The 23650-nt window shown below is 36.8% G+C and overlaps 1 protein-coding gene across 1 annotated transcript in view; it reads left to right on the top strand.

The window, feature by feature from the left end:
* The window catches only part of LOC147009353 (uncharacterized), an 82928-nt gene extending 62634 nt beyond the window's left edge, over positions 1 to 20294 (top strand). Inside the window, exons 4-5 of the mRNA XM_085861181.1 lie at positions 13138 to 13248; positions 14190 to 20294. Of these exons, the coding sequence (XP_085717307.1) occupies positions 13138 to 13248; positions 14190 to 15178 (1100 nt within the window). The 3' untranslated portion in view covers positions 15179 to 20294. The remainder of the gene's footprint in view (positions 1 to 13137; positions 13249 to 14189) is intronic.
* Positions 20295 to 23650: the final 3356 nt, after the last annotated feature.

Raw genomic sequence — 23650 nt, 5'->3', positions numbered from 1 at the left:
CCTTTACTTAAAACTCATTTTTCTTGTGTTTTTGTGATTGAAGATGTCTATTATAACTACTCTTCCAAACATCCTTTAAGCAGATATCACAATGTTTTCTTTCCAACTCAAGAGGAGATATTTGATGAAATAGATTAAATGTGTGTTTGGTTTGAAGGTGTTTTTTATAATATTTATATTTGTGATTACAAACATTGCAGTACGTTGTATTCACCATATTTATATCATAAAACTTTGCTTAAACTAAAATTTTGTTGATGAAAATTTCGTTTAATTTATAGGTGAATCTGTGCTTAAAACCATTTTATCCTCCAACTTTTTTCACTTTATAAATACAATGTTTCAAGACACAAAAGACAAGTTTCAATCAATCTCTTCATTTGTAAAAGACACTGAGAAATATGTCAAGGATGTAAAATTGAACAAAGATAAATATAACAACGATTGGATAAAAACAATTATGGTGGATAAGATGAGTTCTTCAATTTCCTTCAGTGGAAGGGCTTTTAGTGTCCCTGGAAGAACATCAATTAAAGTATCTCCGACAAAAGTTTCTCCTCTCCTTCTGGTAATATATTCAAAACTAGAAAAAGCAATGAAACAAGAAAAAGTATCAAAAAATAAAAACATTATGGATGAAGCTTGAGAAAGAAAAGATAAGACTATCTGTAATATGCAAGGAGAAATTTGTATTTTTTTCAACAACCCTAAAGATGTAAAACCTGATGAAATCAAAGATGTTAGTATATCAGGTGAAATGACATTTCGTTCAATAGTAGTTTAGGATCATTTTAAAATTACCTTTAATATAAAAAATGTAGCAGTTGAATCTGTTAATGAAAAAAAGTATATAGATATCGATGGTAATGTTTTTTTCTACTAATTAAATATGAGTCAATATTTAACTGAAGATTATGAGAGTGATTATGATACTGAGAGTTTGTGTTCAAACGATGGTTATGAAAGTAGTTTTATAGATGATTCTGAAAGTATTGAAGATGATATCGAAGATGAATTTCAGTTTAAGTCAAGTTTTACTTTATAAATATGATAGACTTCCCTGATTCTCCATATGACAAATTTGAGAATTTTCCTGCGTGTGAAAGACGGGGATTAAACACAGAGTCAAAAGCCTATAAACAATGTATATTTTGTGATTATCTTCAAATTAATGATAAAAAATTTAAAAAGGAAAATAATTCTTTTAGATTTACACCAAAAATGAATTACTTGACAAGATTGATTAGAGAAATGAATGTAAAGTATGAGGGTGATAACACACCTTTCCTTACAAGGGAAGAAACTGAACGTATTCGAGAAATGTTCAAAGGATTGTTGTTGTATATTATTCATGGATGTGATTTTCAGGGAAATATCAACACGAGATATTGCATAAATAAAATAATGGATTATCTTGAAATTAAACCTGAACTTCAGATAAAATATAGAGTTTCTAAAATAGCCAACAATAAATTAAATAACCTGTTTTCCAAATATATAAATGAATGATTTTTTTTACCCATTTGGGAAAATAAGATAAAATTTAACAATCATAAAAATCTTCCAAATTCATTAAGATGTCTCGTAGTTGGTTCAAGCGGATGTGGAAAAACCTGCTTACTTTTGAAGATGCTCCTGACTCCCAACTTTTTAGATTATGATAATCTAATAATTTTCACAAAGTCGAGTTTTCAACCAGAGTATCAACTACTCTCACAAGGTTTTAATGCTGGTCTTCAAAAAAGATATAATCGGTTCATTTAAACTTCAAAAAAACCTAAATGATTATAACATTGAAGATATAATTCAACTATTTTGTGATACACAGAGATATAAAAAGAAACCAAAACCGATAACTTGTATTCTTAGTGATAATACGGATGATGTTCCGTCTCCCCAAGATTTGGATAAATCTAAAAAGAACCTCGTTATCTTTGATGATTGTGTTCATGGGAGAAACCAAACGGTAATGGACAGCTACTACACAAGAGGGAGACATTCGTCTTGTAATTGTATTTATCTTTGTCAATCATACTTTCAACTTCCTCATCCTTATATCAGAAACAATGCTAATACTTTAATTTTATTCAAGTTATATTCAATAGATATAAACAATTTTTGGAGAGACAATTGCTCTACATTATGCAGTAAAAAGGAATTTGGGGATGACATGACTGAAAAATATATATGTATATTGTTGCGAAACAAGATGAGATATTATATGATATTTTCCAATAAATAAATGGATGCGAAAGAAAGAGCAAGAAGATTTAAGGAACATAAAGAGTTGGTTTCAAAAGTTGTAAAACAAGAGGAAGACATAAAGAAGAAACGCGGACAGAAACTAACGGGCGAAGATGCATTTGAAAGGAAATGAGAAAATTTTTAAACCACTTTTAAAAACTTCCCAAGAAAAAAATTAAACATGTTTCCACAGTTCCCACAGTAGAATATACTCCTAAAAAACTTCAAATGTTGAAAGATTTTGATCAAATGACTGAGGAAGAATTAGAGCATTTAGGAGAATTAGAATATAATGATGAAGGTTTATTTCAACAACTGGAAGAGATTAATCGACCCCCTGATTATATTGTGAATGCTCTTCAAAACAATGAATATTCAGCGGAATCAAAAACCAAAGCAGCACTCGTTCCAACAGATCGACCAGCAATATTTCACCTTTTTCAAGAAAGGGTATTGATACGTAATGATGAATTAAAGTTCTTGGGTTCTGCTCAACCCTCTGTTAAACTAACTCCGAGATTAATGTTTCTTCTCACAAAATATGGAAGACAAGCTTCAACTGTGAGGGATGCATCCAAGTATATTGATAAACTATTGGATATGAAAAATAATGATGATAGAGTATGTATTGATCTACAGAACACTCTTAATTATAGGGTTAGTATTTCTGGTATAAAAGTCTGAAAAATGAGAAGGAGAAACACACTATTCATGCTTTAAGTATCCTTGGTTCAGGTATTAGTTTTCTTCCAAATGACCCATCGCAATTTGTTAATAGACTGTTGTTGTTAGGTTGTAAGAAAGCTGGAAATAACAATTGTTTTAATGAAGCATCAGCCATTTTAGAATAGTTGATGAACATGAAAATAATTAATAAATTTCAATATGAAGACATTTTATCTCGTATTTAATATGATGAGAAGCATAATATTGAGTTTTAATTTCACAACAATCGACCGCACATCTTCATTCCCATACCCACTACAACTTTACCCAACAAAAGAATATGAGGCATCTTTATTGTCCATGGAAACTTTTAATACCTCATTTAATATAACTGATAAAAATGACAAGTTTAGTTAGAATCCGGGAAGTGGATAAAAAACGATAACATTCTCACCCGGAGCATATGAGATTTCGCAAATATCTTCCGAAATTGCTCGTCTTATGAAAGAACAGGGTGATGAACCAAAAAATATTGTTATAGACATTCAAAAACATACTTCAAAATGAACGATTAAACTTAAAAATAACTACAAGGTTGATTTCACAATTGAAAATTCATTTAGAGAGTTATTGGGTTTCTCCTCAAAAAAGATTGAAACGAATGGGACGTTTTACAGTGATAATGTCATTCAAATATCCTCAGGAATAAATTTGGTATTAATTCACTGTGATTTGATTGATGGTGCTTATAATGATGGAATGAAAACTAATACAATATTTTCATTCAGTGCATACTCAACCCCAATTGGTTATAAATTCAATATGGAACCCAAAAATTTGATTTTTCTCCCTGTGTCAGGAAAAAACATACACAGAGTAAATTTTAGGATAACCGATCAAGATAATCGTATGGTTTATTTTAATGGGGAAGTTATATCCATGAGAATTCACATGAGAAAATGGTCATTTTGTCTTGAGTAGGGTCAATAAGACTGCTTTTTTTGGATTCAGCACCCTTTTTTACTTGGGGTAGGCCTGTCAAACCATCCTTACCCAAAATTCTGATTAAAGCCATCGATCTCTTGGAATAATATACAGAGTAAATTTTAGGATAACTGAACAAGATAATCGTATGATTTCTTTTAATGGAGAAATTATATCCATCAGAATTCACCGACGTGAAGTTTTCCATTAAATAAATATGATGGTTATTGTGAGGAAACACGAGTTGGGAAAATATACAATAATTACAGGGGATGGGATGTTCCTTTCCCCATACTACAAGGTTGAAGGTATGTATCTTGGTGGAGGATACTATAAACCTCAGAGACAAAGGGGTGTCGGACATCAATTTAGACGAGATGAGATAATTGATACTCTATGTTTAAGAATAGTTGAACCGATACCCATTAAAGACCTAATTGGTTCAACTGCTTCTGCTGTGGGAAATGTAGCAGGTGATAAAGAGTATTAAAGATGCCCCAAAGGAATCTCATAAATCACAAGCAATAAAAGAGATTAAAAAAGGCAAAACTCAGTTGTCTCCTCAAGAACGACAGAAAATAATTTGAATACTTGCATCAGGGTTTCAAAAGTTTTAACATCTTTTTTCATAAATAAATACAAGTATGGAAGCAATTGATAGTATCTATGATTTGGATGATACTATTATCATCTCAAACTCCACTAAAAAAAGATTACTTCAAGGTAAATGCAATAACTGGAACAGACTGGATAGGAATGCAAATGGTACAAAAAGTTTTGAAATATATAATCAACAAATCGATTTGAATCGCTCTGAAAGTTTCTTGTTGTGTAAATTTAAATTCACTTAGGCTGGGAATAACACAAACACTACACTCGTAAATGATTTCTTCTGGAAAATGTTTGATAGTGTTCGTTTGTACATTGGAACACAAGAAGTTGAAGCTGTTGATTATGTCTCTGCTGTCTCTGAAATGATGAAATTTACACTATATACATTCAATGATAGAATGGGAACGGGGGCTGTCGAAGGTTTTATTCCTGATATGTCAATGGGAACAACTGCAGACCCTGGATATACTCAAAGGAAAGGAACATATACTGATGATACAAAAGCAGTTAATAGTTTTACTGTGGCAGTTCCTCTTAAAGGTATATTTGGATTTTGTAATCATGATAAAGTTCTGTATGGTCTTTAAATTAGATTTCAATTACAAAGGAATGATAATGAAAATAGATTACTTTTTGGTGTTGTCAGTGCTTTGGTGATCAGAATAAATTTGTAATTGATGAAATGAGTTGGTATATTCGTGAATATACTCCTAATCTTAAAACTGAAGAGATGTTGAATAGAAGATTGAACTCAAAGAAACCACTCAGTGTATCATACCTCCAAAAGAAGATGTCAACACGTTAAACGAAACCAAACCACTTGCACGTGGAATTTGGGTGTTCTGGAAGGAAAGCCACGATATCTGTGGATCATTTTTTTAAAAACCAGATGGCGATACTGCTCCTGATAAGAATAATGCATTGAGTGATAATGCTATGGTGAAACAACTTCGTGTTTCTCTCAATGGAACATTTTATCCACGAGATAGATTGGAAATTAATTGGGAAAAAAATGATTATGCTGAAGCATACAAGTCTTACCAAAAGGTGTGTGAAAGTAATGGAAATAAAGAACCTATTTTGGATGTGACAGCATTTAAAAGTTTGTATACAATCTATGCGTTTGACCTGACTGCTCAAAAGGAAACTATAAAGTCTAATCGAGTGGATACTTCCCTATACATTGAAAGAGGAGAGAGTGATGAAGTTGATGCATATTGTTTGCTTTTGGAAGAAACAGAATTGCAGATTAATACAGATTATGGTGTTATGATTCGTCTCTCATAATTTTTTGTGAAATAAATGAGTGGCAAAGTCCCAACTGGGGTATATGTTAATCAAATCAATCTTCATAAACTATCATCTTGTGTTCAAAATCAAAAGCCTTGTACGATTAACGTTTATACAATGCAGAGAAAAGGAGCAGTAAGAATTGATGTTTTGCTCACAAGAAAACAGGTTAAAATCTTGAACGATACTGGCTCACTTAAAATGACAAAACCAATGTTGAAAAAATATTCAATAAGAGAGACTAGTGGAGGATTTCTCCCATTTCTAATTCTTTTATTTACTGGTTTAAGTGCGGTTGGAGCATTGACGGGTGGTATTTCAACAGCGGTGAAAACTGCCAACGAAAAGAAGGCTCAACTCCGGGCTCAAAAATAATTTGAAAGACATAACAAAGAGTTGGAGAAACAAATTAGTGGAAGTGGTGTAGTTGTACATTTTGCTGAAAAACTTGAGGGTCTGCCTGATAAAGTGAGATTGTTAGTTGGAGATCTGCTTTCTTCTATCACACAAGCATGTGTAAAATTATCTAAAAGGGGTAATGGATTCTATCTTTCTCATAAATTAATGAGCATTGATGAGTGGTTTAAAGAATTTGGAAAGAATACAACATCAAATTTACAACTTGTCAAATATTGTAAGAAATTAAAAATTCATCATGTGGATATTTGTATGAGATGAATTAACAAACGTGCCTAAACATACAAAGATTTGTTTGTATTTTTAATAATCAAGACAAATATTATTTTGATAGTTTTGGTCTTCCACCACCTGCTAAATCATAACATTCTTACAGAATGGTGTTTATCAAACATTTCAAGTCCAATAATTAAATTCCAAGTGTTGTGGTCAATTATGTCTATATGTGTTATTTCAACTCAACAAAAATAAAAAATTTTATGACATTATTTTGAATCTAATATAAATGACTTATGTTGGTAAAGATGGTTCTATCTTTGGTGTATCCCAAGAACTGGATATTAATTTATCAAATTATTACACAAAGGCACAGGCTGAACGACATAAATATAATATAACCAAAAATATTAATATGAAAAATGCTTATAAATTAAAAAATTATCCAACCCCGACTGACGCGAATGACTTGGTGAGATTAAGTGATTTATCATAATATATATCCTTAAATAAAACGGCCGTGTATTCCAAAGATACAGAAGTGTTGATTTTATCTCCAGGTCATACAGAATTCACAGTTCGAATTTATATAAATTTTTATAAAGAAGGGCGTTTCGTTTGTATGAGAATAGAACAATGGGGGTATGATATGAATGATTTAGGGTATAATTGGTCATTTAAAATTGACCTCAAAGACCTGGAACAATTAAATCAGTCTCGTAAGGAAGAATATTATCCACTTGTTGCCGAGAATGAGTTTTGTGGAAGCATGATTAGTAAACAACAAATGAAAATTTAATAAGGGTAAATATTATAATGGTTTTGTCCAAGTTTATATCATGAAAACAGAAAAAAACAGGATTTTGTATCATAAGTTAGGAAATTCAAAATGATTTAACGATGGGAAGATGGGGAGGTGTTTCTTGTTATAATATTATTCTAACATATATTTCTAATACATAAATGACGGCAAGAAGGCTTCAAGAATAATATCATTTCTGTGTCCAAGCATACCTTCAAGAAAAGGGTATTCGGTATTTTAATAAATATGTTCCACAACATAAGAATGAGGTATTTTAAATAAAAGATTGGCATTATGCTGATGTTGATAAACCGACAACTTTAGATTTAATTAGAATGTTAGATAATGAAAAAAATATAAAGTTAAGAAAACGTAAGGCTCTTTTAGAAATTCAAAAGAAATTTTATTGGTTTCCTGTTGTAAAAAAATTTATTTTGGATACAGGAATAACAAGAAATCCTGATGAATATATGTATGATATTCTATGGAATGTAAGCGATTCAAGGGACGAGGAAGCAGGAGAGAGAGAAGAGAAAGAAGGAGGAGAGGGAGGAAAGAGCGAGAATGAATAAATATGGAAACCAGTGAGATTAAAAAAAGATTGGTGGTATTACAGAAAATAACTCGACCCACCGAGGAGGAAAACAAAGAATTGACAAGTCGATTAGCAGTATTTTTGACAAGACTGTTGACATCGTTTTCATGGAGAGGATATTGATGTTAATTAAAGTTTATTTATTTATTTATTTATTTATTTCTTTCTTTCTTAAATAAATGGAGGAGAGAGTGAAGGCATTTCTCATGATTCTTTACGTTTTAAAAATTAAGATTCAAATGTGCATGTTTTTAACTAAAAAGGTTTTTGCACTCTGTTCGGAATTTTTATCATAAATAAATGAGTTATTGTCTCAAATGTAAAAAGAAAACTTGTACCAGAAATATCTCATATTTTAAAAGTAAAAATAACAGGGTTAAACAAAAAGGTATATGTTCGGTGTGTGGTTCAAAAAAAAAATCAATTTATCTCCAAACACAAACTCAGAGGAGATATCCAAAAGTTTTTATCAGGAAGTAAATTTACAGCTACTGTACTGGAATACCAGGGGAATTACATCTACCAAGGTATTCTTTCTGTGGTCCAGGCACAAACTTGCATAAAAGATTAGATGAGGCAGATAATCCAAAAGCATGGAGTAAACCCATCAATAGGGTTGATGAAGTGTGCATGAGGCACGATATTGATTAGGGGAATACCACAACTTTAGAAGAAAAGCATGAAGCCGATAGAGAAAGGTTGTATAATTTGTCTTTGATACAAAATCCAACCTTGAGAGAAAAAGTTGATCGGTTCATCGTGAGGAAGATTATCAGTGTTAAATTGAAACTTGGACTTGGGAATTCAAAAAACTTATAGGCTCTAATGATGTCATGAAGATTGAAGAGCAATTCGCTGATCAATTACATAAACCAATATTCACAAAGTTTCAGAGAAGAAAGGTTTATTCCAAGGAAGTTGATTATATCTGGTCCGCTGATTTGATTGAACTCAATAATGATAAGGGGTAAAAGTATGCTTTAACCGTTATTGATTTGAGGAGTAGATACGCATGGGTTGTCCCTTTAAAAAACAAAACAAGTAATACTCTTATGTTAGCCTTTCAACAGATATTTACTAAAAGTAAGAGAAAACCCAAAAAAATTGTGGACTGATGAGGGTAGAGAGTTTTTTTTATTACAAGACATTTATGAATTTTCTAAAAAATAACAGTATTACATTATACAGTACCTTCAATGAAGGGAAGGCCGTTGTTGTTGAACGTTTTAATCGTACCTTAAAAGAGAGACTATATAAAAAATTCACACAACTCGGTTCACAACAATGGTCATCTTTTATTCAGGATATTGTGGATAAGTGTAATGACATGATTCACACGTCAACGAATATGAAACCATCAGAAACATTTACAAAATTAAAATATGAAAAAGAGATTAATGTCAGAAAACCTAAGTTCAAAGTTGGTGATATCGTAAGAATATATCGGTGGAAATCTCATTTTGAAAAAGGTTATATTAAATGATGGACGAACGAACTTTTAAAAATTGTTTATGTAATATACAGTGGGGAGAACAAGTATTTGATACACTGCCGATTTTGCAGGTTTTCCCACTTACAAAGCACGTAGAGATCTGTAATTTTTATCAAAGGTACACTTCAACTGTGAAAGACGGAATCTAAAACAAAAATCCTGAAAATCACATTGTATGATTTTAAAATAATTAATTTGCATTTTATTGCATGAAATAAGTATTTGATCACCTTCCAACCAGTAAGAATTCTGGCTCTCAGAGACCTGTTAGTTTTGTCTTTAAGAAGCCCTCCCATTCTCCACTCATGACCTGTATTAACTGCACCTGTTTGAACTCGTTATCTGCATAAAAGACAGCTGTCCACACTCAACCAATCAGACTCCAACCTCTCCACAATGGGCAAGACCAGAGAGCTGTCGAAGGACATCAGGGACAAAATTGTAGACTTGCACAAGGCTGGGATGGGCTACAGGATAATAGGCAAGCAGCTTGGTGAGAAGGCAACAACTGTTGGCGCAATTATTAGAAAATGGAAGAAGTTCAAGATAACAGTCAATCTCCCTCGGTCTGGGGCTCCATGCAAGATCTCACCTCGTGGAGCCTCAATAATCATGAGAAAGGTGAGGCATCAGCCCAGAACTACACGACAGGACCTGGTCAATGACCTGAAGAGAGCTGGGACCACAGTATCAAAGAAAAGCATAAGTAACACACTACGCCGTCATGGATTAAAATCCTGCAGCGCACGCAAGGTCCCTCTGCTAAAGCCAGTGCATGTCCAGGCCCGTCTGAAGTTTGCCAATGACCATCTGGATGATCCAGAGGAGGAATGGGAGAAGGTCATGTGGTCTGATGAGACCAAAATAGAGTTTTTTGGTTTCAACTCCACTCGCCATGTTTGGAGGAAGAAGAAGGATGAGTACAACCCCAAGAACACCATCCCAACCGTGAAGCATGGAGGTGGAAACATCATTCCTTGGGGATGCTTTTCTGCAAAGGGGACATGACGACTGTACCGTATTGAGGGGAGGATGGATGGGGCCATGTATCGCGAGATCTTGGCCAACAACCTCCTTCCCTCAACAAGAGCATTGAAGATGGGGCATGGCTGGGTCTTCCAGCATGACAACGACCCGAAACACTCAGCCAGGGCAACTAAGGAGTGGCTCCGTAAGAAGCATCTCAAGGTCCTGGAGTGGCCTAGCCAGTCTCCAGACCTGAACCCAATAGAAAATCTTTGGAGGGAGCTGAACATCTGTGTTGCCCAGCGACAACCCCGAAACCTGAAGGATCTGGAGAAGATCTGTATGGAGGAGTGGGCCAAAATCCCTGCTGCAGTCTGTGCAAACCTGGTTAAGAACTACAGGAAATGTCTGATCTCTGTAATTGCAAACAAAGGTTTCTGCACCAAATATTAAGTTCTGCTTTTCTGATGTATCAAATACTTATTTCATGCAATAAAATGCAAATTAATTATTTAAAAATCATACAATGTGATTTTCAGGATTTTTGTTTTAGATTCGGTCTTTTACAGTTGAGGTGTACCTATGATAAAAATTACAGACCTCTACGTGCTTTGTAAGTGGGAAAACCTGCAAAATCGGCAGTGTATCAAATACTTGTTCTCGTGTGTGTGTGTGTTTGTGTGTTTGTGTGTTTGTGTGTTTGTGTGTTTGTGTGTGTGTGTGTGTGTGTGTGTGTGTGTGTGTGTGTGTGTGTGTGTGTGTGTGTGTGTGTGTGTGTGTGTGTGTGTGTGTGTGTGTGTGTGTGTGTGTGTGTGTGTGTGTGTGTGTGTGTGTGTGTGTGTGTGTGTGTGTGTGTGTGTGTGTGTGTGTGTGTGTATATATATATATATATATATATATATGGTTCCTTGGACTTATAAGATATATGATTTCAAAGGGGAAGAGATTTTAGGTTCATTTTATTCACAGGAATTACAAAAGACAAAACTAAGCAGATAATACCCATGGGAGCAATGGGTTGTCCCTTCACTCCCTCCTACTATTCACCTTTGTGGACACTGGAGGGCCAAGTCCAAGGTGTATAACAGTATATAATGTGTGTCAAGGGGGGACATTCTTAGATGAACCCCAAACACCGAATCCTCAACTGAATAGTCAAGGCTTAACTTTTGTTTGTTGATGTGTGTGTGTGTGTGTGTGTGTGTGTGTGTGTGTGTGTGTGTGTGTGTGTGTGTGTGTGTGTGTGTGTGTGTGTGTGTGTGTGTGTGTAATGGGAGCAATGGGTTGGCACTTCACTCCCTCCTACTATACACCGTTGTGGACACTCGAGGGCCAAGTCCGAGGTGTATAACAGTATATAATGTGTGTGCAATGGGAGCGATGGGTTGGCGCTTCACTCCCTCCTACTATACACCGTTGTGGACACCCGAAGGCCAAGTCCGAGGTGTATAACAGTATATAATGTGTGTGCAATGGGAGCGATGGGTTGGCGCTTCACTCCCTCCTACTATGCACCATTGTGGACACTCGAGGGCCAAGTCCGAGGTGTCTTGCAGTATATAATGTGTGTGCAATGGGTTGGCGCTTCACTCCCTCCTATACACCGTTGTGGACACTTGAGGGCCAAGTCCGAGGTGTATAACAGTACATAATGTGTCAACGGGGACGTGAGATTCTTCTTCTTCGTGAGAATTGTTAAGAAAGAATATGGGAGAGGTTGCCAGATGGTTCTTGTCGACAGACAGAGTGAGAGTGGGAGTGTGAGACTTGCCAGAATTGAAAGACATGTTTCAAGTTTTTTTTCAGCAGCTTGTGATTCTATTAATGTCTAAAGAGAGGGAAGAGGCTGCTCCCTGTCTCTCTGAAGGATGAGGGATGCCACGGCAGAAGGTGGAGTCATCAAAGGGATAACGAGGATTTTCTGGAGAGTCAGAGGGGTTGCTAATTAAGAATAGTACTATGCCCAACGCACTGCTTTGGGACACTCCAGCTTTGACAGGGAGAGGAAATGAAAGTATTTTGTCGAGCGGCATGCTATTAAATGATAATCGTTTTTGAAAGGCATAGAGTAGAGATTAATAAATTACTTATTAACTATGATTCTGTTATGTGTCATCCATTAGTTTCACCTGTTAAACAATAGATGGGACATTATTGTCTGTGAAGGTTTTCTGACATGCTACCCCTCCGGGTAATTGGTGCACTCGCATCGGTGCTCGGAGGAAGCGTGTAACATTACTTCTCGGATATCTTGCCAGTCCAGTCCTTCAATACATTTGCTCATAAACACATGATTTTTTTTTTGTCCAAACCCACTCCTGAGCTTTTCTCCACTTGCTGACTCTTTTCATCCTTTCTACTCCACTCATCTTATGGTCACATGTTTTAGCTTTGGTTTGTTCATTCCATTCTCTGCATTTGTCAATCTGTTAATGTGCCACACGTTTTCAATTAGTTTTACATGAGGGTTGACTTTTCAAAAAAAAAAAAACTAGTCACATGGTGGATTGCAATTGTAAGTAATTTGCCAATAGATGTAGGTTGAGGAGAAAACCTCTCTTTTTGGGTTGATTCTGGATGGTGGGAAAATTCCCACTGAAGTTGTGGTCGGGAAAGAAGCATCTCGTAACATCGAGGCAGTTTATGCCAAATTTAATGCTTTGATAATTGCAATGCTTTGACACTACGCTATTCCTGTCGGGAAGTGGTTTGTTTTCTCTTTTCAAAGAAGAACTCAAATCAATAAATGCAATGCAATAATTATTTTGCTATTTGAAGAATATGGAATGACACACAAACTGCCTGTGTATCTGCACAAGACTGCTTTCATTTAATAAAAGTTACTTTTTCCAGATTTATTTGTGAAAGTGGAAGTGAAAACCGAGCACGACATTGATGTCCACCTGGATCGACCAGAACCAAATGACTCTGAAACTTCTTTCTTCAAGAGTTATCCCAATGAAGGTTTCTGTCAATGCCTCTACATTTTGATGATCAACTCTGGTGTTAAGAAAAGAAAATTCTGACGTTTTGATTTCATTTCTTCAAGAAATAACTACGATGGTCGATCAATTTGTCAATCATCCATAATCCCTTTCATCTTTCGACGAAATATTTTAACCAACAATAATGTACTTTGTTTTATCCTGTTATCCTAAATTTGTGCTATTGTCAATTCTAAGTGAGCTTTAATTGCACACTTTTTATAGATTTATTTTCCATATTTATATTTATATATATATATATATATATATATATATATATATATATATATATATATATATATATATATATATATATATATATATATATATATATATATATATATATAATCTTGGTTTGCGGAATAGTACGGTAGAGGAGTAAGAGAGAGAAAGGAAACAAACTGACAATTGGGCAGTGAGGCCACAGTTGGAAACACATAAGGAAGGAGGAACAGGAAGAAAAGAGAGAAGGGAGGAAACTAATCTGATGATAACATAGTTGACTGGGTTGTGGTTCACATGTAGATAATTTTATGGGTAGTGAAATGGAAAGCATGAGGTAGTTGTGAACTTTGAAGCCCTAGTGGAAGTACAATTCAACCATATTCAGCCTTATGAGAACACACACACACACACACACACACACACACACACACACACACACACACACACACACACACACACACACCTTTATTATAGATCACTGATAATTAAATGATTTTCCCAAAAGTACGAATATCATGGTGAAAACCCAAACTTTTTCACAGCACTTAATTTTATTCATCAAAAATATTTTTTACTTTTGAAATACACCAAGTACAGATGTACATGCTTGGTTATGTTTGTCAGAATAATATTACGAGTATTGTACAGAATCTTTTTATTTTTTTTTTAACAGGTCATGTGACTTTATATTTACAGGTGGATCCACTGAATCTACAAGGGAGGCTGCACATACTTGTATAAAGGGGTCAGACACACGCCCGCAGGACTCTCCAACTGAAATGGGCAAGAGGACTTTTTGCAAACAAGACAAACCGAATCATGAAATGTTTGCAGAGAATAATTTTCACAAGGCTCACAAAGAAAAGAAAGCTGAACATCCATGCAAATGCAGTATTTGTGGAAAATTGTTCAATCGGACATCCAACCTTCAATCACACATGACAATTCACACCGGTGTGCCCTCATACAAATGTACATCTTGTGGAAAATCCTTTCTGCATTCATCAAGCTTTAAAATACACCTGAGAATTCACAATGGAGACCGCCCATACAAATGCCCACGTTGTGGAAAATCTTTTAATCGTTTATCTACCCTGAAACGGCACATGACGATTCACAACGGAGAACGCCCCTATGAATGCACAAGTTGTGGAAAATCTTTTAATCAGTCATCTCACCTTAAAACACACATGATAATTCACAATGGTGAAGGCCCATATGACTGCACAAATTGTGGGAAATGTTTTGATCGTTCAACCACCCTTAAAACGCACATGATAATTCACAATGGAGATCGCCCATATAAATGCACAGTTTGTGGAAAATCTTTTAATTGGTCATCCAATCTTAACAGGCACATGTTAATTCACAATGATGAGCGCCCATACAAATGCTCAATTTGTGAAAAATCTTTTAATCAGTCAACCACTCTTAAAAAGCACATGAGAATTCACAATGGTGAGTGCCCATACAAATGCTCAATTTGTAGAAAATCTTTTAATCAGTCATCCAACCTTAAAAGGCACATGACAATTCACAATGGAGAACGTCTATACAAATGCACAATTTGTGGAAAATCGTTTAATCAGTCATCCACCCTTAAAACACACATGAGAATTCACAATGGTGAGCTTGGTTGTGGATATCTCCCCTGTGAGCGATTCAAAGTGACGGCAAGCTATTAAGTAAACCAGTGAGGAGAAAACGAGCAGGAAGACACACAACCCTGGCATATATCTTCTTGGCACAACTCCTCTGAGAGCCCTCAGTGACCCCTTTGAAGCAGCCAAAGCCCTACGGCCTCATGGGGAAAGCAATATTGCTGGCTGCAGCAAAAATATGCCAAACGATGACAGTCACACAAAATGACTAAAGGGACACAGACCCCTCGTCGGCTAATGCTTAAGTCTGTGCAGCCACACTGAGTACTCGGAATGTGTGCTGAAAAGGATAATGACTGCTTCACGACAAGACCGTGCTCCACACCAAAGCCAAAAGCTAAAAAGGTGTCACCTGTTCCACAACCAACAGGTGCTAGGCTCCAGACAAATTGTAGAAGATTACATGAACAGAGCTGGTGCTTCGAAGAGAAGGAAATCATCGTCCACTGCAAGGCATATTCTGCGCATGAAACGTGAGGGTCGAGCGGTAGAGGAGAAAGATTCATAAACCAATTTAAACAAACAAAGCTGGCAGCCAATGCAGAAAGAGTTCCACTCACAAGATTTACTGCTCTTGCTTCAATGGTCCAAAGATACTTGACCCAGGAAAGAATAAAGGAAATAACTGAAAAAGCAAGACAGCAAGCAATTGAAGACATAAATCGGATGACCCAAGGAGAATCAGTATAAAAAGGGAAATTTGGACAAAGAAGGAAATATGGACGTTACTATGGAATATGTCAGATGAAAAGGTCTGAAGAAAGCAAGTGCAAACACCTGGGAACAGATAATCCGAAGATTATGCCCTGAGAAAGGTAATTTAAAGAGGGCAACACGAAACTCAAAGAAATAAAGATCCTCCAACAGAAAATATTCACGGAGTAGGAACTATGAATAAGAGATGAACAAACTGACGAGGCAATAAGAAATGACTGGTAACCGATAAATGGTGACCTTCCACTAAAGCCACAATGGAATGATGGGACATACGTTTTGTATGAGATTCCCAGAGTACAAACTCCCAAAGAAAAGGAACAACCAACAGAACTTACTGGTGCTGCACAGAAAATATAACAAGAGAGGAAAACAGAAACAGATGAGATTTCAAATTTAACAGAAACAGAAACTGGGCAACAGATTGTATAATTAAAGAAACAAAACTGAAAACTCCACAACTGGACCAGAGAATGACAAAAGGAAATGCTGCAGCAATACCCCGAGAGATGGATCTACTTGAAGTTACTAACTCAGATCAAATAGCACCTTCACAAATAAAACTAGAAGGGCACTCGGTAGAGTGCATACCTCCACTACACAATGCCTAATCCATGAGAACATATCTGGCCCAATACATTTTTGAAATATCATGCTTTCTATCATCTTTGGCCCTATCTCTCAATGGTGAAGAATGACTTTAAAAATTAAATAATTCTCCTATCCAGATTTAGATCTTCACCAAAATCGAATCAATTCATCCTTTGCGCACACACAACGTGTCCACCACGTTTTATCCGAATCCGTACACAACTTTTTGAGATATCGTGTTACATATTGGTTTAGCACGATCTTTCATTGGTGAAGAATCACTTTAAAAATTGTCAGATCTGGATCCGGATTTGGATGTTCACCAAAATTGAATCAATTCTTCCTTGTCACACACCAAACATGGCCACCAAATTTCGTCCCATCAGAATCCATCCACAACTTTTTGAGATATCTTGCTATATAGCGTTTTTGGCCCTATCTCTCAATGGTGAAGAATCACTTAAAAATTCGAGTAGTCTGATCCGGATCTTCACCAAAATCTAATCAGTTCGTCCTTATCACGCAAAACCTGTTCACAAAATTTCATCCGGATCCGTCCACAACTTTTTGAGATATCCTGTACACAAACAGACAGAAAGGGGTGAAAAAATAACCTCCTTCACCTTTGATGGCAGAGGTAACAAATGAGAGCAACAGATATAGATCACAATGAAAAGGAGAATAATGGACAACAACAGAATGAAGAAAACATTGGCAACGAATAGCATAGGTTAGAAGATGAGCTGGCTAACAAAATAGAGGAAATAAAATTATCACCCAAGCAAAAACCACATCTTCACCAAATAAGCAACAATAAACGGTTGAAGATATAAGGAGAATAAACCAAGCAGTCATTAAAATTCTCCCAAAATAACCTAATCTGAGAAATAAACGATGAGTTTTGCAGCAGCACTACATATATGACCAAGGGAAAATAACAGGTAAACAACCACACAAAAAAGATAGATCTGATAATCTGACCAGAAACAAAGCTGCCATGGAAACAGACTTGAGAAGCAGAGAGACCAACTGAGGTTGGAAACGGGACAATTGGAACAATTTATGAAGGGAAACAGAAGTCCAAAATTCATGAAAAGAATCAGACAAAGAAAAAAGAAAATTATAACATAGAAAAAAAGGGACTTGAACCATGAGCTGCCATAATGACCTCCGGATACAACATATAGCAAGGAAAGAAAAGGACTATGATGAGGCCAACAGCAGAAGAAATCAACAGTTTGAAAACAACCCGAGAAAGTTCTACCAAGAGCTGGGGAACCAGAAACAAAATGTGACAACTCCCCTGAAATAAGGAGGATGTAGAAAAATTTATACTTGAAGACGAAAAAGAACACAACAAGAAAGCAGATTGAATATGACACTTGGAAAAGAAAAAGCAACATCTATCAGAAATGCACCCAATCATCTCTCTCTTTCTCTCTCTTCCCCCCCCCCTCTTTTGCTGCTGGTTGCATCATTGGTGAGAGATGCTGATGATGCAGTGCCCCTATTACCAGTATACTGATGGTCATTTTACTGAACTTGGAAGGATGGCAGATTGAGTCAACCCCTCCTGGTGCTAATTCAGCAGCCAACAGGGCTCAAACTCAGGACCCTAGGATCCCAAGACAGCCACCTTAACTGCGAAGCCAACGCCAGGCTTCACCCAATTATAATCAATGAGGAGAAAATTAGAAAACATCTCACAAAAGCACCAAACTTCAAATGCCGAGGCCCGGATGGGATTCCAAACTTCTGGATAAAGCAACTACATGCTCTCCACCCTCACGACACTTGAGCATTTAATGAACTCGGCCAAGGGGAACAGCCAATGGATGAATGGTTCACAGAAGACAACACTTTTAATCCTGAAATCGGAAGAAACCCATCTACCCAAGAAATATAGGCCAATAACATGCCTTACAAAAACATGCAAATTTTAACAGGAATAATCTCCGATGCAATTTACAACCACCTCCCTCAACAAGGACCTTTCGCGGTAGAGCAGAAAGGATGTAAAAGGGGATACCATGGAACAATGGACCATTTATTGTTAAACAAAACCATGCCCGAAAATTGCAAGCTCCGACAAACCAACTTATCCGCAGCTTGTATAGATTACAAAAAGCCTTTGATGTTGTTCCACGTTCATGGATTATACAATGCATGGAAGTCCTGGAAACAAAATTGATCCCCAAATAGTTACATTGATTGAGAAAGCAATGACACTTTGGAGCACAATGCTGACACTGCCTTACTTGGAAGGAAAGATTTAAATGCCAGGAGTGAAGATACGATGTGGTATCTTTCAAGGTGACAGCCTTTCCTCCCTCTTCTTTTGTCTGGCTCTGGACCCACTGACTAACCTCATCAATAAACAAGGAAACAAATGCAATCTGACATGCACCATTAAAATGACAAAGAAACAAGAAAGGTGACACATCTACTGTACATTGATGATCTAAAACTCTTCACCTCAAATGATAAGAAATTGGCAGATCAACCAAAACTAGTAAAGCGGTACTCGGAGGACATCCAAATGGAGTTTGTTCTTGACAAATGTGCCAAATGCACATTTGTACAAAAATAACAAACATCTCAATCGATAATGCCTTAAAGAAAATTGTGGGATTGAGCCAATCAGATAAATGCAGATTTTGAGGGCGAGAAACAAAGTACCAGTCACCTCCTTTCGAGATGTAAAAAAAACTCATGTCAGAACAGTTGCACACAGAAAGACATGACAACATCTGAAGAGTTAATCCACTGGTGATGGATGTGCCAGTGGATGACTCGACAGATGTGGATTACTGCACAGATGTAAACATTCTGTTTCCAGAACAATCATGGAAACACAATCCAAATGAACATATAATGCTCAGGTATGACAAGATGATCCCACAAAGTGTGGACATCGACATATTACTAAAACTCTCACCTTGTATGTATGTATGTATGTTCCTGAAATACAGCCAAAGCGGTACACAATAGTGCAAAACTTTTAGGGCCACGTTACTCACCATTCTCCTGCGATGTGCAGTATCAAGTTTCGTTCAAATCGGGCAACGAAAAAAAATATTAAAAAATCAATTCCTGATTCAGTAAAGTATTCTTCGGGAGTATTTGATCAATGCAAATAACCTCAGCGGTATAGTTCGCTGGAGCTATCTTTTTTTTTTTCTTGAAATTATTTTTTCATCAACCGCTGTCACAACGGAAACCCAACGGGTTCACGGGTCGTCTAGTTGCAAATAAAGCATTGCGTTCGGTGATAGTGCTCAAACACAAAAAGGAAAAGTTGGCATTGCTGATCGAGTTTCAGTTCCCAATTACTTTGGACTAAATGCTGCAGAAATTAGAAAAATGACCAAATACCAGGATCTGAAAAATGAGGTCAAGTGGAAGTGGAAAATGAAGAAATTTGAAATTATACCAGTGATAGATGGAGCCACAGGAATGATGAAGAAAACCCTTACTGAGTATTTAAAAACTTAAAAAGCACTCTGGGGAATATCACTCCAAATGAGCTGCCAGTGGAGGCTGTCATAGGTTTAGTGAAGACTTTGAAAAGATCCCGTGTACTCGGTGTTTGTTGAAAATTTTTTTGATTCAATTTCATTTGCTTTTAAAAATGTAATATCACGAATATTACAAATAAATTTGTGCAAAATAAATGTTTGTATTACGATTGGTGTAAATCATGACAATACAGTAACTCACATACAGTCATTATCCTCAGTTTAAAAAGCCTGTGTCTCCATGGCAAAGTGGTGAGGTGTTTTTAATAACGTGGCGGTGAGGTGTTTTTAATAAAATGGCGGTGAGGTGTTTTGAATACCATGGCTGTGAAGTGTTTTGAATACCGTGGCGGTGAGGTATCTTTAATAACATGGCGGTGAGGTGTTTTTAATAACATGACGGTGAAGTGTTTTTAATAACATGGCGGTGAGGTGTTTTTAATAACATGGCGGTGAGGTGTTTTTAATAACATGGCGGTGAGGTGTTTTTAACAACGTGGTTGTGAGGTGTTTTTAATACCGTGGCGGTGAAGTGTTTTGAATAACATGGCAGTGAGGTGTTGTGAATACCATGGCGGTGGAGTGTTTTGAATACCGTGGCGGTGAGGTCTTTTTAAAAACATGGCGGTGAGGTGTTTTTAATACTGTGGAGGTGAGATGTTTTTAATAAGATGGTGGTGAGGTGTTTTGAATACCATGGCGGTGAAGTGTTTTGAATACCGTGGCGGTGAGGTGTTTTTAATAACATGGCGGTGAGGTATTTTTAATAACATGGCGGTGAGGTGTTTTTAATAACATGACTGTGAGGTGTTTTTAATAAGATGGCGGTGAAGTGTTTTGAATACCATGGCGGTGAAGTGTTTTGAATACCGTGGCGGTGAGGTGTTTTTAATAACATGGCGGTGAGGTGTTTTTAATAACATGACTGAGGTGTTTTTAACAACGTGGATGTGAGGTGTTTTTTATAACATGGCGGAGAGGTGTTTTTAATAACATGGCGGAGAGGTGTTTTTAACAACGTGGTTGTGAGGTGTTTTTATAACATGGCGGAGAGGTGTTTTTAACAACGTGGTTGTGAGGTGTTTTTAATAACATGGCGGTGAGGTGTTTTTAATAAGGTGGGGGAGAGGTGTTTTTAATAACGTGGCGGTGAGGTGTTTTTAATAAGGTGGGGGTGAGGTGTTTTTTATAATGTGGAGGTGACGTGTTTTTAATAACATGACGGTGAGGTGTTTTTAACAACGTGGTTGTGAGGTGTTTTTAATAACATGGCGGAGAGGTGTTTTTAACAACATGGTTGTGAGGTGTTTTTAATACCATGGCGGTGAAGTGTTTTGAATACCGGGGCGGTGAGGTGTTTTTAATAACAATGCGGTGAGGTGTTTTGAATATCGTGGCGGTGAGGTCTTTTTAATAACATGACGGTGAGGTGTTTTTAACAACGAGGCTGTGAGGTGTTTTTTTATAACATGGCGGAGAGGTGTTTTTAATAACATGGCGGAGAGGTGTTGTTAGCAACGTGTATGTGAGGTGTTTTTAATAACATGGCGGAGAGGTGTTTTTAACAAAATGGCTGTGAGGTGTTTTTAACAACATGGCTGTGAGGTGTTTTTTATAACATGGCGGAGAGGTGTTTTTAATAAGGTGGGGGAGAGGTATTTTTAATAACGTGGCGGTGAGGTGTTTTTAATAAGGTGGGGGTGAGGTCTTTTTAAGTATGTGGAGGTGACATGTTTTTAATAACATGGCTGTGAGGTGTTTTTTATAACATGGCGGAGAGGTGTTTTTAATAAGGCGGGGGAGAGGTATTTTTAATAACGTGGCGGTGAGGTGTTTTTAATAAGGTGGGGGTGAGGTCTTTTTAAGTATGTGGAGGTGACGTGTTTTTAATAACATGACGGTGAGGTATTTTTAACGTGGTTGTGAGGTGTTTTTAATAACATGGTGGAGAGGATTTTTAACAACGTGGTTGTGAGGTGTTTTTAATAACATTTGTGAGGTGTTTTTAATAAGGTTGGGGTGAGGTGTTTTTAATAATGTGGGGGTGAGGTATTTTTAATACCCTGTAGATGAGGTGTTTTTAATACCGTGGAGGTGAGGTGTTTTTAATAATATGGTGGTGAGGTGTTTTTAGTAACGTGGCCATGAGGTGTTTTTAACAACGTGGCTGTGAGGAGTTTTTAATAACATGGTGAGGTGTTTTTAATACCGTGGAGGTGAGGTGTTTTTAATAACATGGCGGTGAGGTGTTTTTATACCGTGGGGATGGGGTGTTTCTAATACCATGGAGGTCAGGTGTTTTTAATGAAATGGGGTTGAGGTGTTTTTAATAACGTGGATGTGAGGTGTTATTAACAACGTGGATGTGAGGTGTTTTTAATAACATGGCAGTTAGGTGTTTTTAACAATGTGGCTGTGAGGTGTTTTTAATGACATGGTGGTGAGGTGTTTTTAATAACGTGGACGAGAATTGTTTTTAATAACCTGGTTGTAAGGTGTTTTTAATAACGTTGCGGAGAGGTGTTTTTAATAACGTTGCGGAGAGGTGTTTTTAATAACGTTGCGGAGAGGTGTTTTTAATAACATGATGGTGAGGTGTTTTTAATGACATGGCGTTGAGGTGTTTTTAACAACGTGGCTGTGAGGTGTTTTTAATAAAGTGGAGGTGAGGTATTTTTCTGAACGTGGAGGTGAGGTGTTTTTAACAACATGGCGGTGAGGTGTTTTTAATAACGTGGAGGTGAGGTGTTTTTAACAACGTGGTTGTGAGGTGTTTTTAACAACGTGGTGGTGAGGTTTTTAACAACGGGGCTGAGGTGTTTTTAACAACGTGGCTGTGAGGTGTTTTTAACAACGTGGTGGTGAGGTGTTTTTAACAACGTGGCTGGGAGGTGTTTTTAATACCGTGGCGGAGAGGTGTTTTTAATGACATGGCGGAGAGATGTTTTTAATGACATGGCGGTGAGGTGTTTTTCATAACGTGGTGGTGAGGTGTTTTTAACAACGTGGATATGAGGTTTTTAATAACATGGCGGTGGTGTTTTTAATATCATGGCGGAGAGGTGTTTTTTTAATGACGTGGTGATGATGAGGTGTTTTTAATACCGTGGAAGTGAGGTTTTTTATTGTTACGAATTTGGAATTCGATTGCACACAACATACAGGTTCCTTTAATCAGCTATGTCGATAAGTGCTTGTTCCCGAGATAGCTCACCTTCCATTGTTTAAATGTTCAGATATCGATTAGATGCGCTGCGGATCGATTTAATAGTTAGGGAACGAAACAATGGAGACATCCCTCCCTCTCTTCTGCGAAGAAGAAGAAGAAGAAGAAGAACCCTGCCGTCCCGTGATTCATGATGTCAAGAACTCCCTCCCACCCATGGTTGAGCGGGGGATGGAGCACGAGTCACGCCCGGAGCGTGGGAAGGGCGGAGGAGGATAAGGAAGAGATCCTTTCTTTGTTCTTGGAAGAGTAAGCTTTTTGCTTCGGCAGAGAGTAGTCGTTCAGCAGACCTTCGGGTCCTATTTGGCTAGGGTTCGGGTTGTGGCCTTCGGAAGCTTTTTACTTCGGCTGGCTCAGTGAGCTTCGGCTGCGGCCTGGCTCAGGAGAAGGCTTTTTGGAGGCTTTTTGCTTTGGTGGTTCAGTGGGCCTTCGGCTTCTGCTTGGCTC

Source organism: Eptatretus burgeri, chromosome 17 (genome assembly GCF_056783735.1).
Source record: "Eptatretus burgeri isolate ZD-2024b chromosome 17, Ebu_testis_v1, whole genome shotgun sequence".
NCBI classification, from domain to species: Eukaryota; Metazoa; Chordata; class Myxini; order Myxiniformes; family Myxinidae; genus Eptatretus; species Eptatretus burgeri.
The sequence above is the reverse complement of the archived record's forward strand: the minus strand, read 5'-3'. Positions and strand labels throughout refer to the sequence as shown.